The sequence below is a fragment of the Doryrhamphus excisus genome, chromosome 18, assembly GCF_030265055.1.
Source record: "Doryrhamphus excisus isolate RoL2022-K1 chromosome 18, RoL_Dexc_1.0, whole genome shotgun sequence".
Lineage (NCBI taxonomy): Eukaryota > Metazoa > Chordata > Actinopteri > Syngnathiformes > Syngnathidae > Doryrhamphus > Doryrhamphus excisus.
In genome coordinates this window covers 2,317,855-2,334,441 of record NC_080483.1, presented here as the reverse complement: position 1 = coordinate 2,334,441, position 16,587 = coordinate 2,317,855, and the positions used below count along the sequence as shown (strand labels likewise).

Below are 16,587 nucleotides of genomic sequence, written 5' to 3'. Positions count from 1 at the left end.
ATTTGGAGTCGCTAATTAACCTAGCATGTTTTTGGAATGTGGGAGGAAACCGGAGTACCCGGAGAAAACCCACGCATGCACGGGGAGAACACGCAAACTCCACACAGAGATGGCCGAGGGTGGGGAAAGACAAAATAAGAAGCCAAAAAGTTACCACTTCCACACAAAACAGGAGTAGAAATCATGAATTCATTCATTTTCTACCGCTTATCCTCACAAGGGTTGCGGGGGTTGCTGGAGCCTATCCCAGCTGTCTTCGGGCGTAAGGCGGGGTACACCCTGGACTGGTGGCCAGCCAATCACAGGGCACATATAGACAAACAACCATTCACACTCACATTCATACCTATGGACAATTTGGAGTCGCTAATTAACCTAGCATGTTTTTGGAATGTGGGAGGAAACCGGAGTACCCGGAGAAAACCCACGCATGCACGGGGAGAACATGCAAACTCCACACAGAGATGCCCGAGGGTGGAATTGAACCCTGGTCTAATAAAAACATTAAAAAAGAAATAATTTGTGACAGACATCACAAAAGCATACAACAATAATAATACAGGAACAATATTACGACGTAACGCGTGAAGGTCGCCTCGTATTCCCAGCCCCCCCCCTCCCCCGCTGCACACGTCTTCTGCGTGTTAGCATAGCGTGACACGGTTCCCCACATACTACGAGCAGACTGGTTGTTTTTTTTACTGATGGCGGCCTAATGTGACGCATAGCGATGCCAGATGAGTGCGTGGTTACTTCCGGCTGATTACCCTCATAGTTCCCGGGGCCTGAAGGCAGGCGGGCGGCGGGGGGTGGGGGGGCAAGGTATAGTGCAGCCTTTTAAATTGATATGTCAAAGACGAGAAAGGATCCTGCAGGGGAGGAAGGATCATTATTTTAGCATTGTGCGTTTTCTTTTCTGACTGTAGAGGTCATGTGATGGCGGTTTTAACCTTCCAGAGCTCTTCGCCGAGGTGCCAATTTGGGCTTTTCCGAGGAAGCAGTCCATCAGCGAAGAGCCCCGCGGCTCCTCTCCGCTTTAACAATCCTGGGCCAATGGCATCGCGTACATGTACAGTACATGGATGTAGACGGTGCAGCATCACACCGCCCCCCCGGGGACTCCAAGAGGGGGCGGCCAGCTGCTCATGTTGTCTGGGAGTTTGCATGGAAAGTTGCTAATGGGAATGGATTTATTTCCAAAGGAAATAGGAGTAGGAAGAAGCCCATCTTATTTAATTCATGTCGAGAATTATTCATATTATAGAATAGAATAGAATAGAATAGAATAGAATAGAATAGAATAGAATAGACAGGCAGTGATTAAAGAGGGAAAAGTAGTAAATAAATGTCATTTTAATAATTTTTAATTTTAATAATTTAAAAAGGTTTATGAAAGAAACATATATACGACATAAAAATATAATATACAAATTACAAACAGTAGCAAAAAATTCCCTTTATAATAATAATAATAATAATAATAATACATTATAATGTAAATGTAATAATAAATGAAATTGTATATTTAGAAAAAAAATCAAAAACAAATACATACATATCAAATAAATGCATATAAAATCTAATTAATTAAAGTGAATAACAAGTATAAAATAAAAAATAAAATAATGCAGTAATGAATAATAATAAATCATAATGTAATAATAAACAAATACTACATGTAATAATAAATAAATAGCATGATTTATCAATTAATAAAATAAATATGTACAAAATCAAATCAATGGAAATAAATAGAAATATTTTATAAGAATGAATTCACACATTTAGTATTCAAATAAAGTATTCAAATAAATAAATCATTTTTTTTAAAAAGTGATAACTAAATAAATGAATGGAAAATGAACTAAATAAAGAGATGAAAGATAAATAATAAATAAAGAAACTCCTGCTGTAGAAAGCATGTTTATGAAAAAGGAAAGGTAGTAAATAAATAGCATTTTAATTAATTAAAATTAAATAATTAAATTTAAAATTAATAATTTAAAAAGGTTTATGAAAAAAAATATAATATAAATATAATTTTAAAATAAAATAATTAATAAATTAATAATTAAATTTAAAAAATAGTAATTAATAAAATAATAAACCGAATTACAAACAGTAGAAAAATATATAATAATAATATATTATAGTAATAATAATAATACACTATAATGTAATAATAAATGAAATTGTGTATTTAGAAAAAACTAGTAAAACAAATAAATACAAATAAATGCATATAAAATAAATCATAAATAAATCATTTTTAAAAAGTGACAACTAAATAAATAAATAGAAAATGAACCAAATAAAGACATGAAAGATAAATAATGCTGTCTCCTGAGAAGAGGCTCCTGCTGTAAAAAGCATGTTTATGAAAAAGGAAAGGTAGTAAATAAATAGCATTTAATACATAATAATTAATAATAAATATTAATAATAATAATTAAATAATAATTTAATGAAAAATATATATATACGAAATATAAATATAATATACGAATTACAAACAGTAGCAACAAATTTCCTTTATAATAATACATTATAATGTAATTCAAATGAAATTGTGTATTTAGAAAAAATGGTAAATACGTATCAAATAAATGCATATAAAATAAATCATAAATAAATCATTTTTGATAACTAAATAAATAAATGGAAAATGAACTAAATAATAATAAACAAATAAATAAATAATAATAAATAATAATAAAAATAATAAATAATAATAAAAAAATAAAAAAATAATAAAAAAAATAATTAAAAAATGATAAAAAAATAATAAAAAAATAAAAAATAATAATAAAATGTTTATGGCGGTTATGATTGTTTCCCATATATTGGCTACCTTGTCGACTGATATGATAATAAACTTCTACAAAACTCATCATCATATTTATTGCCTCATACATCCCAGACAGACAGCCGTGCCGTCTATCTGCATGCTCATTTCCTCCCCCCCCCCGTGCGCTAATACACGCTTCCACCCCCCCCCCCCCCCCCCCCCCCCCGCATCCACACACACGGATTCACCATCACCTCCCACCCACTCTCCAACGTCGACGTCCTAGTTTCTCATCTGTGTGTTGTTTAACGTGCCAATCGTTATTCATGACACAGATGTCTTCATCTTCATCCTCACCTCGCTCTCTCGCTCTCACGCTCTCACGCTCGCTGTCTCGGCTTTAAACTTCGCCAGCTGCCTGCGTGATCTTCATTAGCGCTCCCATCTCTATTAAAGCTCATAGGGCTTTCATCTTCAGCACCATCAGCACCATCATCAAGGCGAGGTTGTCCACATTATGACCTGCATACAAGCTATAAGATGAATATAAACATATGTTTATCATTTTGTTATACAGTAAACCTCGGATATATCGGACTCGGATATATCGGAAATTCGCTCACAACGGACAGATAAAAAAGAACCGATTTTTCTGTAATGCATTTCCAATAAAAATTCATTGCATATATCGGATTTTTTATAACGGATTTCGCCTATTTCGGACAAAATCTCCAGTCCCGTTCCAATGCATTTCCATGAAATTTCCCTCGCATATATCGGATGGCCGCATCGTGGCGCTCCGATTCGCCGAATCGTGACAGGCCGCTATACGACGTCATTTGCAGCGTTTGCAGCGTTGCCTGCGCGTCCAGGTACATTGGAAACATAGTCAAGGAAGTGCCTTTTTATAACGGATAAAATCCCATTTACGCATATACCGGATATAAATCCCATATATGCGTAAAACGGACATTTTCCGGTATACGCATATAACGGATTTCGCTTATATCGGACAAAACCAGTGGGAACAATTGAATCCGATATATCCGAGGTTTACTGTATTTATAGTTGTGGTTGTAGCATCCACTGGACGGCATCATATGTATGATCATGGTACTCGGGTTAGCGCCCTTAGCGCCTCACGTTCCCCGTGACGACAGACGCTAAAGATGGTCTCCTCCGCCCATATAAGTAATGTCAAAATTTATGAATAAATAAGTATTGTTGTGGGCTGCACACCGTGCCTTTATACCTTTTGAGTGTTAAGTTGGTGTGTGATGAGTTTAGAGTTCTTTGTAAGAACACTGACACATTCCAAAAACATGCTAGGTTAATTAGCCACTCCAAATTGTCCATAGGTATGAATGTGAGTGTGAATGGTTGTTTGTCTATATGTGCCCTGTGATTGGCTGGCCACCAGTCCAGGGTGTACCCCGCCTCTCGCCCAAAGACAGCTGGGGTAGGCTCCAGCACCTCCACCACCCTCGTGAGGAAAAGCGGTAGAAAATGAATGAATGATTTGGTTGAGCTGGTTTCATAATTATACCTTTTGAGTGTTAAGTTGGTGTGTGATGAGTTTAGAGTTCTCTGTAAGATAACTAACACATTCCAAAAACATGCTAGGTTAATTAGCGACTCCAAATTGTCCATAGGTATGAATGTGAGTGTGAATGGTTGTTTGTCTATATGTGCCCTGTGATTGGCTGGCCACCAGTCCAGGGTGTACCCCGCCTCTCGCCCGGAGACAGCTGGGATAGGCTCCAGCACTTCCTGCAACCCTTGTGAGGATAAGCGGTAGAAAATGAATGAATGAATGAATACTAAGGCTGCACGGTGTAACCGAGTGGTTAGCGCACAGGTCTCACAGCTAGGAGACTCAAGTTCAATTCCACTCTCAGCCATCTCTGTGTGGAGTTTGCATGTTCTCCCCGTGCATGCGTGGGTTTTCTCCGGGTACTCCGGTTTCCTCCCGCATTCCAAAAACATGCTAGGTTAATTAGCGACTCCAAATTGTCCATAGGTATGAATGTGAGTGTGAATGGTTGTTTGTCTATATGTGCCCTGTGATTGGCTGGCCACCACAAAGACAGCTGGGATAGGCTCCAGCACCCCCCGCGACCCTTGTGAGGATAAGTGGTAGAAAATGAATGAATGAATAAGTATTGTTGTTGTTGTTATAATTTACAGAATATTTTTCAAGCATTATAGAATTTAGAAGTAATTTTTTGAGATATCCCCCCCCCCCCCCCCCTGCAGATTCGCCACTAAAGAACCAAATGGTTTATTGCTGTACAACGGCCGCTTCAATGAGAAACACGATTTCATCGCCATGGAGATCATCAACGAGCAGATTCAGGTCACCTTCTCTGCAGGTGACGAAAGCAACAGATTAATTAATCGTTTATTTTTTCCTGGGTCTTTAAAAATCGATTAATTTTTTTATGCTTCTGGTTTCCACAGGCGAGACCAAGACCACCGTATCACCCTTCATTGTGGGCGGAGTCAGTGACGGCCAGTGGCATGTGGTGGAGATCCACTACTATAATAAAGTAGGTTTGTTTTACCCGGCGACAGGGGGAATGTAGGGGGGGGGGGGTATGGGGGGGGGCAGATTGAACTGAAGACGTTGTGACTCATCCATTTTTCTCCACAACAAGGACTCAACATCTCAATCAGTAAGGAATGTGTTGTCTCCTTGCATTCCCACTCACTTTGACGAAGCCACTTTGCATCATAATGACACCCCCACTCCCACTCCCACTCCCACTCCACCCCTACCCACACCCCATTTCTATTCAGCGTCTATGATAGCATGACTGTCCCCACAGAAGTAATGAAAGGGGGTTTTAAAAGTTGTCTTTTGGACAACTCGCTATTAAGACTCTTGCTAAGTTACTGTGTGATGAATTTAATGTGGTTTGTAAGATATGGTAATGGTTTAATTTCATTTGAACATGCATCAGATTACAATTGAGTGACCATACAATAACATAATGGTTACCATAGTAACTGTCCATATTGTGATATATATTTTTTTGTAGAAAATACAAATCACAACCTGTTTATTAATGCATTTATTAATGGAATATTTTTGTAGTTAGAGCACAGAAATCCTGTTTATGACCTTCTAAATGTTTTTCTTTTACATTATTAGAGCCTCTAGACATGAACTAACACCCCTATAATAACATTTACAAATAATAACATAATGGAATAGATTTTATAGTGTTTTTCAAGGCACCCAAAGCGCTTCAGTTGCTGTGTGATGAATTTAATGCGGTTTGTAAGATATGGTAATGGTTTTATTTCATTTGAACATGCATCAGATTCCAATTGAGTGCATCCCATAATCAGTTCCCAGTTCCACATGTCCAAAAGGAGTAGGAAGAAGCAAAGCTTATTAAATCCTACCCCTCCATCTGGTACTTTTACAATCAGTAACTGTTACATTTGTTCACTTCCTGCTTTCCATAATACAGTTTTTTTTTCTTTAATTTTTTATTTTTTTTGTCCTATACCGAAGTACGAGGTGATATGACCATACAATGACATAATGTGTATGACCGTTTATATAAGTCTTTTTTACATTATTAGAGCCTCTAGACATGAACTAACACCCCTATAATAACATTTACAAATAATAACATAATGGAATAGATTTTATAGTGTTTTTCAAGGCACCCAAAGCGCTTCACAATGAAGTGAAGCCATTATTTATTCACTCAGTATGAAATTATATGACCATACAATGACATAACGGTTACCATAGCAACTGTCAATATAGTGATATATATTTTTTTGTAGAAAATACAAATCACAACCTGTTTATTAATGTATTTATTAATGGAATATTTTGTAGTTAGAGCACAAAAAACACTTTTTAATGTATTTTTTACATTATTAGAGCCTCTAGACATGAACTAACACCCCTATAATAACATTTACAAATAATAACATAATGGAATAGATTTTATAGTGTTTTTGTAGGCACCCAAAACGCTTCACAATGAAGTGAAGCCATTATTTATTCACTCAGTATGAAATTATATGACCATACAATAACATAATGGTTACCATAGCAACTGTCAATATAGTGATATATATTTTTTGTAGAAAATAAAAATCACAACCTGTTTATTAATGCATTTATTAATGGAATATTTTGTAGTTAGAGCACAGAAAACCCTTTATAATGTCTTTTTTACATTATTAGAGCCTCTAGACATGAACTAACACCCCTATAATAACATAACGACTGGGTGGAGGGAGCAACAAAGCGGCATAAAAGATGGATGGTTGGATGGATGTTTTGGATTCATCCGCCCACACCTATGATGAAGTGCGGTGCCCCCTTTTTTTGGGTGGTCTTACCTTTGTGGTAATACGGTACGGTCTTGTGCTGCCGCTGCGGAAGGTAGAAGCCCCTCCCACTGGAGGTATCCCACGGTGACACGTCCCTATCTGCAAGGGGGGGGGGGGGTGGAGCAGGGGTTTTACATTGAAATGTGGCTTTCATGCTAAGCGGGGGACTGCGGAGAATGGCAATGACCGCCGCCTTTTGTGCGTGGCTCCGCTTCCTTTGGGGACCACGGGGCAGTGAATGATGCGGCCCCGAGGAAGGTGCCCCGCTCTGTGTTGAGGAGAGCAGCGGAAGAAAAGCAGGGAGAAGTATTGACTCGGGTTTTGGACGCTAGCGCTCTTGTTGCTATGGCGTTCCCAGTCCATCTTTGATGGCATATAGATCTCATATTCCCATAATGCTCCTCTTGTGGACTTGAGCAAATATGTACATTCCGATCAGCGCTGACAGGACGGGGGCTTTGTGTGGCCCCATGTCGCCCTGACAGTCGGGTCTTATTGGCGAGTCAACAGCCGTGACGGATGACAGCAGAGGTCAGTGGAGGAGCGTCCAATCTGGAACGCTGCCTGTTCCGGACCTTTCAGCAGAAGAAGCAAAAGAACATGTCGGTGGATTCAAACGCCGTGTTTGCCTTGTTCATCATCAACAAATTTGTAACGCGGTGGAAAAATAAAAGAAGGCGTTGAATTAATAAGCTCAACGTGAATCAGCGTTTTCCTCAGAAAAATCATATTCGTTCTTTACATCAGGGGTCTCGAACTCAATTTACCTGGGGGCCACTGGAGCTAGGGTCTGGGCAAGGCTGGTTTTCCAAAAAAAAAAAAACGCATTTATTAAAAACAGAAAAATATACAAACTTTTTCAGTGCTTTGGTTCCGATTTGGGCCGCATCAGGTTTAAAAAAAAAAAAAAAAAATTATTAAAAACAAAAAAAATTTAAAAACTTCGCTTTGGTTCCAATTTTCTACAATAAAAGCTCTGATAAAACATTCCACTGTTCTCAAATATCTTCATTTTTATTTTTCTTACACAAAATAAAATGAAAAATAAATAAACAAATCAAGAATAAAGAAAATCAAATAATATCAATAATAAAAAAAATCAATAATAAAAGGGCAAATAATAAAAACTTTAGAAACCACATATAGTTGGTGGGTAGACAAATATTTTTTTCAGATTAAAATGAACAAAGCATTATTAGAGCCCTGTACACATGACAAAACACGACTATAGTCACATTTATACTCTTTTTATTTACAACATATTGCGCAACTGCAGGGTCTTGAGACACATGCTAACTCGCAAACTAGAGAGCTAGCGACCTAAACGGTAGCCTTCAAGTTATTTCCTTTCAACTTAAATAGCCAAAAACTTACCACTTCCACACGGATAGGGAGGATAACTATTAACAGTTATTTAACCTTTAACATGAACATGAATCAAACGTAATCATTTTTTCTGGGTACATGATACCATGCAGCATCCATATCAAACTTGCGCGGGCCGCACTAACATTAAACTTTCATATCAAGGCGGGGGCCTCGAACTAGTGTCCTGCGGGCCACATTTGGCCGGCGGGCCGCATGTTTGAGACCCCTGCTTTAGATATATCGGATATTCAGCCGTCCCACCATGAATCAGACGTATACAGGTTTTTCATAATTTTAGATAAAAGATATAAATTAGCTTGATAAATTATTATTATTTATTATATTATTATATATATTATTATTATTAAAAATTATATTATTATAAATTATTATAGTATATTATCAGCGGCAAAATTGGTTTAATGCAGTAAATTACATATATTTTAAAAAAATGCTGAGGACCCTTGGGACAAAAATACAAATTTATTTCACTTTTAATCTTTTTTTTAAATTTATAATATTTTCTAATAATATACATTTATTAAATAATATTTTAGCAATTTTTTTTTGCCATTTTTGTGCTAATCTCGCTCTTTAAAAGACATCAAACAAAATATAGGTTATAAAGTACACAGTGGAATATTTAACTTAAACTTTGATTTGGTGCACTATATATTTTCTGGAATACGCTTTCTTAAGCATTACATTTCACATATTAATATTTTATATTAATATTTATAATATTTTTTGCCATTTTTGTTATGTAGCACATTTTATTTTAATAAAAAAAACACACACAAAATAAAAAAATAAAAATGTGCAGAGTAGAATATTTGGCTAAACTAAGCAATACAGGTTAATAAATTCCATAAAATATTTGTATATATATTTTTTGGGGGAAAAAAGAGGTTGACTCTAAAAAGAAATAAAAATAAATACAAAATAAATAATTGGGAACAAAAAGAGCTTAATAGAAAATGGAATGAAAAGAATGTGCTAAATGCTGAGGTCGCTTTTTCATTTATTAAACCAACCCATTTTTTGTTTATATAAATATTTTTCTTGTACATTTTTTCCTTGAAATATTATGACTTTATTCTCAGAAAAATTTAAATTTTCTAACTTTTTTTCCAACCTTATTTTCCAAAAATTGCAACTGCATTTGTCACTTTTTTTGATAATATTTCAACTTTATGCTCTTTTGTCTGTTAATATTATAACTTTATTCCTCCAATATTTTTGTTTTATTTGCATAAAATGGCTCTTTTTTTTTTAATAAAAAAATTGTATCTAGTATAAAAGTAATAATAACTTAAAGTGAAAACATGGGTTTATGCACACTGGTGGTGATAAACTACATCTGTAGACACAGACGCACAGGGGATAAAGTGACCTGCCAGTTAACGCCACCAGCCTCATTGATTTATTTGCGTTCATACACCCATGTGGTGGGGGGGTGGGTTGGGGGGGGGGGGGGGGGCACTCCAAGCAAGGTAGAAAGATAAGACAGCAACAAGTTTTGGCATGACAGCTGGCATTACAAAATAAAGGCGCTGAGTCGGGTATAGCTGATCTGTTTTGGTTTGCTAATTCTGGCTAAATCCTGTCTGACCGGTCTCATCTCCTGCTGTGCGTGGGGGGGCGGGGATGGAGGGGTTGGGGGGGTTTCAGGAGGCGGGAGATTGAACCTGTGTTTGGGGTTAATAGGACCTACACGTGACCTCGGAGAAACTGCCCAATTTGAAAAGAGGTCACGACCTTTATTGATGGAATCATCATCCTCCAACCCCCGCGGACCGCCGTCCCGCACCCCCCCCCCCCCTCTCAAACAATGAAGATGACCCTGCTGTGTACTTGTGTGTGTGTGTGTGTTTTATCCGTTAGCTTCGTCTTTTATTGTATGAATTATTGAACCACACAAAAAAAATACACAAAAAATAAGCAGACTTTTGGAACTAAAAATCTTTCTGGCCGATCTTTCAAAGCTGCAACGTTTAATCAGGCTTAGCTTAGCAACAACAATGCGCATTATTTAGCCACTAATCCTGTCCTCCGTGCAGCAGCACAACAATGCAATGTTTTATTAGCTACCATTAAAACCTCACTGCTATTTGTGAACGCAGCGCAGCCAAAAATACTCACGTGCCTTAAAAATAGCCGTGTGGTTTTCCTTGAATACTTTTCATGTGTCAATCCGAGTGGAGCTGTCCAGATATTTGACTCATCTCATCTGTACATCTTTAAAATTAACCCAAATTAATCATTCAACTTAGTTAGACTTACTTAGTCTAACATGGCTAGCCTGTCAACCCATAAAAAAAAATTCAGGAAGTAATTACTAAGTATAACAGTCTTGTTTCATTTTACAAAACACATTAAATTCATCACACAGCAACTTAACACTCCAACGTTATACCTCGGAAATGTACAAACAACATTTTGAATTTGAAAATTTTACTTTGTATCACAGTTACTTATTGTGTGGAAATATGGGAGATTAATAACTATAAAAGCAATCTTCACTGGCTAAATGTACTGCAAAAAAGGCCAGTAAGGATAATTCATAATGCCGCCTACAGAGAACATACTAACTAACATACTCCTTATTTCTAAAATCACAAATCTGATGCATGTTCAAATGAAATAAAACCATTACCATTACCATGTCTTACAAACCACATTAAATTCATCACACAGCAACTTAGCACTCAAATGTTATACCTCGGAAATATACAAACAACATTTTGAATATGAATAACTCTTTTTACTTTGTATCACAGTTGCTTATTGTGTGGAAATATGGGAGATTAATAACTATAAAAGCAATCTTCACTCACTAAATGTACTGCAAAAAAGGCCAGTAAGGATAATTCATAATGCCGCCTACAGAGAACATACTAACTAACATACTTATTTCTAAAATCACAAATACTTCAATTTACCATACCATATGGTTTACCATATCTTACAAACCACATTAAATTCATCACACAGCAACTTAACAATCAAACGTTATACCCCGCAAATATACAAACAACATTTTGAGTTATATAACTCTTTTTACTTTGTATCACAGTTATTGGGTGGAAATATGAGAGATTAATAACTATAAAAGCAATCTTCACTGGCTAAATGTACTGCAAAAAAGGCCAGTAAGGATAATTCATAATGCCGCCTACAGAGAACATACTAACTAACATACTCCTTATTTCTAAAATCACAAATCTGATGCATGTTCAAATGAAATAAAACCATTACCATTACCATATCTTACAAACCACATTAAATTCATCACACAGCAACTTAGCACTCAAATGTTATGCCTCAGAAATATACAAACAATATTTTGAATTTGAATAACTCTTTTTACTTTGTATCACAGTTATTGTGTGGAAATATGGGAGATTAATAACTATAAAAGCAATCTTCACTCGCTAAATGTACTGCAAAAAAGGCCAGTAAGGATAATTCATAATGCCGCCTACAGAGAACATACTAACTAACATACTCCTTATTTCTAAAATCACAAATCTGATGCATGTTCAAATGAAATAAAACCATTACCATTACCAATATCTTACAAACCACATTAAATTCATCACACAGCAACTTAACACTCAAACGTTATACCCCGCAAATATACAAACAACATTTTGAATATGAATAACTCCTTTTACTTTGTATCACAGTTACCTATTGTGTGGAAATATGGGAGATTAATAACTATAAAAGCAATCTTCACTGGCTAAATGTACTGCAAAAAAGGCCAGTAAGGATAATTCATAATGCCGCCTACAGAGAACATACTAACTAACATCAAATCTGATGTATGTTCAAATGAAATAAAACCATTACCATTACCATATCTTACTAACCCTAACCCTAAATTCATCACACAGCAACTTAGCACTCAAATGTTATACATTTTGAATTTGAATAACTCTTTTTATTTAATATCACAGTTACCATGAGACATAATAAAATGTAATGAATTAAATATGGTTTCGGTCTCCACAGCCCATCTTAAACCAGGCCGGTCTGCCTCAGGGTCCCTCAGACCAGAAGGTGGTGGTGGTGACGGTGGATAACTGCGACCACCCGGTGGCGCTTCGGTTTGGTCATGTGATCGGAAACTACACCTGCTCGGCACAGGGAAGCCAATCCGGAAGCAAAAAGTAAGTAAACCTGCGCTGAATAAACTTTGTTGTTGACTTCCGTCATTTAGCTTTCCTTGCAGTGTGCTCGTTAAGAGTCAACTCGTTAGGAAGTTCCACATCTCCGAGGTTTTACTTTTTTTTTCGCCTCCCTGCATGTTTACCACTTTTCTGTTTTTATCTCCAGGCGCTAATAGTAGCACAACACACGAGTTCTGCCATGAATCTTTCATGCGCTTCCCCCTTAATGAGGCTTTTAGTGCCAAAGTGTGCATGTATTAAAGGGAGCCTGCTCTTTTTCACAATCTTTTCAAATAGTATTGCATCCCAGTAGAGCTCTAGAGTACCTTCCTTTTCATAAAACACTTAAAGTCGGCTAAATCTGCACTCTTCTAGTCCTGACCGACATGGAACAGGAGCTTTAAGTCGCATCTTAAATGAACTGGGAGCCATTGCAGGCTGGCTGGTACTGGAGAAGCACGGTGGCGTTTAGTCAAATTAAAGACTAAGAGCATAAAATAGGACTAAAAAGATAAAAACAAAACACTGGAGTTAAAAGCTGAAGACCAAGAGCAAAAAAATAGGACTAAAAAGATAAAAACATAACACTGGAGTTAAAAGCTGAAGGCTAAGAGCATAAAATAGGACTAAAAAGATAAAAACAAAACACTGGAGTTAAAAGCTGAAGACTAAGAGCATAAAATAGTACTGAAAAGATACAAACATAACACTGGAGTTAAAAGCTGAAGGCTAAGAGCAAAAAGTAGGACTAAAAAGATAAAAACAAAACACCGGAGTTAAAAGCTGAAGACTAAGAGCAAAAAAATAGGAGTAAAAAGATAAAAACAAAACACTGGAGTTAAAAGCTGAAGACCAAGAGCAAAAAAATTAGACTAAAAAGATAAAAACAAAACACTGGAGTTAAAAGCTGAAGATTAAGAGCATAAAATAGGACTAAAAAGATAAAAACATAACACTGGAGTTAAAAGCTGAAGGCTAAGAGCAAAAAAATAGGACTAAAAAGATAAAAACATAACACTAGAGTTAAAAGCTGAAGACCAAGAGCAAAAAAATAGGACTAAAAAGATAAAAACAAAACACTGGAGTTAAAAGCTGAAGACTAAGAGCATAAAATAGGACTAAAAAGATAAAAAAACAAAACACTGGAGTTAAAAGCTGAAGACTAAGAGCATAAAATAGGACTAAAAAGATAAAAACATAACACTGGAGTTAAAAGCTGAAGGCTAAGAGCAAAAAAATAGGACTAAAAAGATAAAAACATAACACTAGAGTTAAAAGCTGAAGACCAAGAGCAAAGAAAAAGGACTAAAAAGATAAAAACAAAACGCTGGAGTTAAAAGCTGAAGACCAAGAGCAAAAAAATTAGACTAAAAAGATAAAAACAAAACACTGGAGTTAAAAGCTGAAGACTAAGAGCATAAAATAGGACTAAAAAGATAAAAACAAAACACTGCAGTTAAAAGCTGAAGACTAAGAGCATAAAATAGTACTGAAAAGATACAAACATAACACTGGAGTTAAAAGCTGAAGGCTAAGAGCAAAAAAATAGGACTAAAAAGATAAAAACATAACACTAGAGTTAAAAGCTGAAGACCAAGAGCAAAAAAAATAGGACTAAAAAGATTAAAACAAAACGCTGGAGTTAAAAGCTGAAGACCAAGAGCAAAGAAATTAGACTAAAAAGATAAAAACAAAAGACTGGAGTTAAAAGCTGAAGACCAAGAGCATATAATAGTACTGAAAAGATACAAACATAACACTGGAGTTAAAAGCTGAAGACTAAGAGCATAAAATAGGACTAAAAAGATAAAAACAAAACACTGGAGTTAAAAGCATTATTAGAGCCCTGTAGACATGACAAAACACGACTATAGTCACATTTATACTCTTTTTATTTACAACATATTGCGCAACTGCAGGGTCTTGAGACACATGCTAACTCGCAAACTAGAGAGCTAGCGACCTAAACGGTAGCCTTCCAGTTATTTCCTTTCAACTTAAATCGCCAAAAACTTACCACTTCCACACGGATAGGGAGGATAACTATTAACAGTTATTTAACCTTTAACATGAACATGAATCAAACGTAATAATTTTTTCTGGGTACATGATACCATACAGCATCCATATCAAACTTGCGCGGGCCGCACTAACATTAAACTTTCATATCATGGCGGGGGCCTCAAACTAGTGGCCTGCGGGCCACATTTGGCCCGCGGGCCGCGTGTTTGAGCAGACGTTGTGGAAATGCCTTCAGTGTTTCTGTGTGCCATCAGATCTTTGGACCTGACCGGCCCGCTGCTGCTCGGTGGTGTCCCCAAGCTCCCTGAAGACTTCCCTGTCCGTAACCACCAGTTTGTGGGCTGCATGAAGAACCTGCGTGTGGACAACCAGCGTGTAGACATGGCCGGCTTCATCGCTAACAACGGCACGCTTCCCGGTAAAATCCTCGAAAGTTCTAAGTCGCTTTGAAGCCGACTCTTCATCTGGTACCTCCCTTTTTCTTTTGTCTCCTCAGGATGCTCGGCCAAGAGACACTTCTGTAACAGCAACTCGTGTCTGAACGGAGGAACCTGCGTCAACCTGTGGGGCTCCTTCAGCTGCGACTGCCCGCTCGGCTTCGGAGGAAGGAACTGCGAAAGAGGTGAGGCAAGCGTAAGAAATGTGTGGGAATGTTTGGGGCAGAGACGAGGCCTGACATGCATTGTTTGCATTATTTAAGCGACCTCTAAATGAACTTGTACATGGGTGTGAAACATGAATCCATTAGCAGCAAGGAAGCATTCTTAAAGGTCCCCTATTATGCTAGAGCAAGGGTCTCAAACACGCGGCCACACTAGTTTAGGCCCCCGCCTTGATATGAAAGTTTAATGCTAGTGCGCCCCGCGCAAGTTTGATATGGATGCTGTATGGTATCATGTACCCAGAAAAAATTATTACGTTTGATTCATGTTCATGTTAAAGGTTAAATAACTGTTAATAGTTATCCTCCCTATCCGTGTGGAAGTGGTAAGTTTTGGGCTATTTAATTTCAAGGAAATAACTTGAAGGCTACCGTTTAGGTTGCTAGCTCTCCAGTTTGCGAGTTAGCACGTGTCTCAAGACCAGGGGTCTCAAACACGCGGCCCGCGGGCCAAATGTGGCCCGCAGGACACTAGTTTGAGGCCCCCGCAAGTTTGATATGGATGCTGTATGGTATCATGTACGCAGAAAAAATGATTACGTTTGATTCATGTTCATGTTAAAGGTTAAATAACTGTTAATAGTTATCCTCCCTATCCGTGTGGAAGTGGTAAGTTTTGGGCTATTTAAGTTGAAAGGAAATAACTTGAAGGCTACCGTTTAGGTCGCTAGCTCTCTAGTTTGCGAGTTAGCATGTGTCTCGAGACCAGGGGTCTCAAACACGTGGCCCGCAGGACACTAGTTTGAGGCCCCCCGCCTCTATATGAAAGTTTAATGTTAGTGCGGCCCGCGCAAGTTTGATATGGATGCTGTATGGTATCATGTACCCAGAAAAAATTATTACGTTTGATTCATGTTCATGTTAAAGGTTAAATAACTGTTAATAGTTATCCTCCCTATCCGTGTGGAAGTGGTAAGTTTTTGGCTATTTAAGTTGAAAGGAAATAACTTGAAGGCTACCGTTTAGGTCGCTAGCTCCCTAGTTTGCGAGTTAGCATGTGTCTCAAGACCAGGGGCCTCAAACTAGTGTCCTGCGGGCCACATTTGGCCCGCGGGCCACGCATGTGTCTCAAGACCCTGCAGTTGCGCAATATGTTGTAAATAAAAAGAGTATAAATGTGACTATAGTCGTGTTTTGTCATGTCTACAGGGCTCTAATAATGCTTTGTTCATTTTAATATGAAAAAAATATTTTTATTATTATTATATGTA

At 37.1% G+C, this 16,587-nt stretch overlaps 1 protein-coding gene across 3 annotated transcripts in view; it reads left to right on the top strand.

Moving 5' to 3' along the window:
* celsr2 (cadherin, EGF LAG seven-pass G-type receptor 2) overlaps positions 1–16,587 on the top strand; it is a 108,074-nt gene that overhangs the window by 57,197 nt on the left and 34,290 nt on the right. For all 3 annotated transcript variants that reach the window (XM_058054187.1, XM_058054185.1, XM_058054186.1), the window contains exons 4-8: positions 5,045–5,160; positions 5,249–5,337; positions 12,536–12,693; positions 14,970–15,133; positions 15,212–15,337. In XM_058054187.1, the coding sequence (XP_057910170.1) occupies positions 5,045–5,160; positions 5,249–5,337; positions 12,536–12,693; positions 14,970–15,133; positions 15,212–15,337 (653 nt within the window). The remainder of the gene's footprint in view (positions 1–5,044; positions 5,161–5,248; positions 5,338–12,535; positions 12,694–14,969; positions 15,134–15,211; positions 15,338–16,587) is intronic.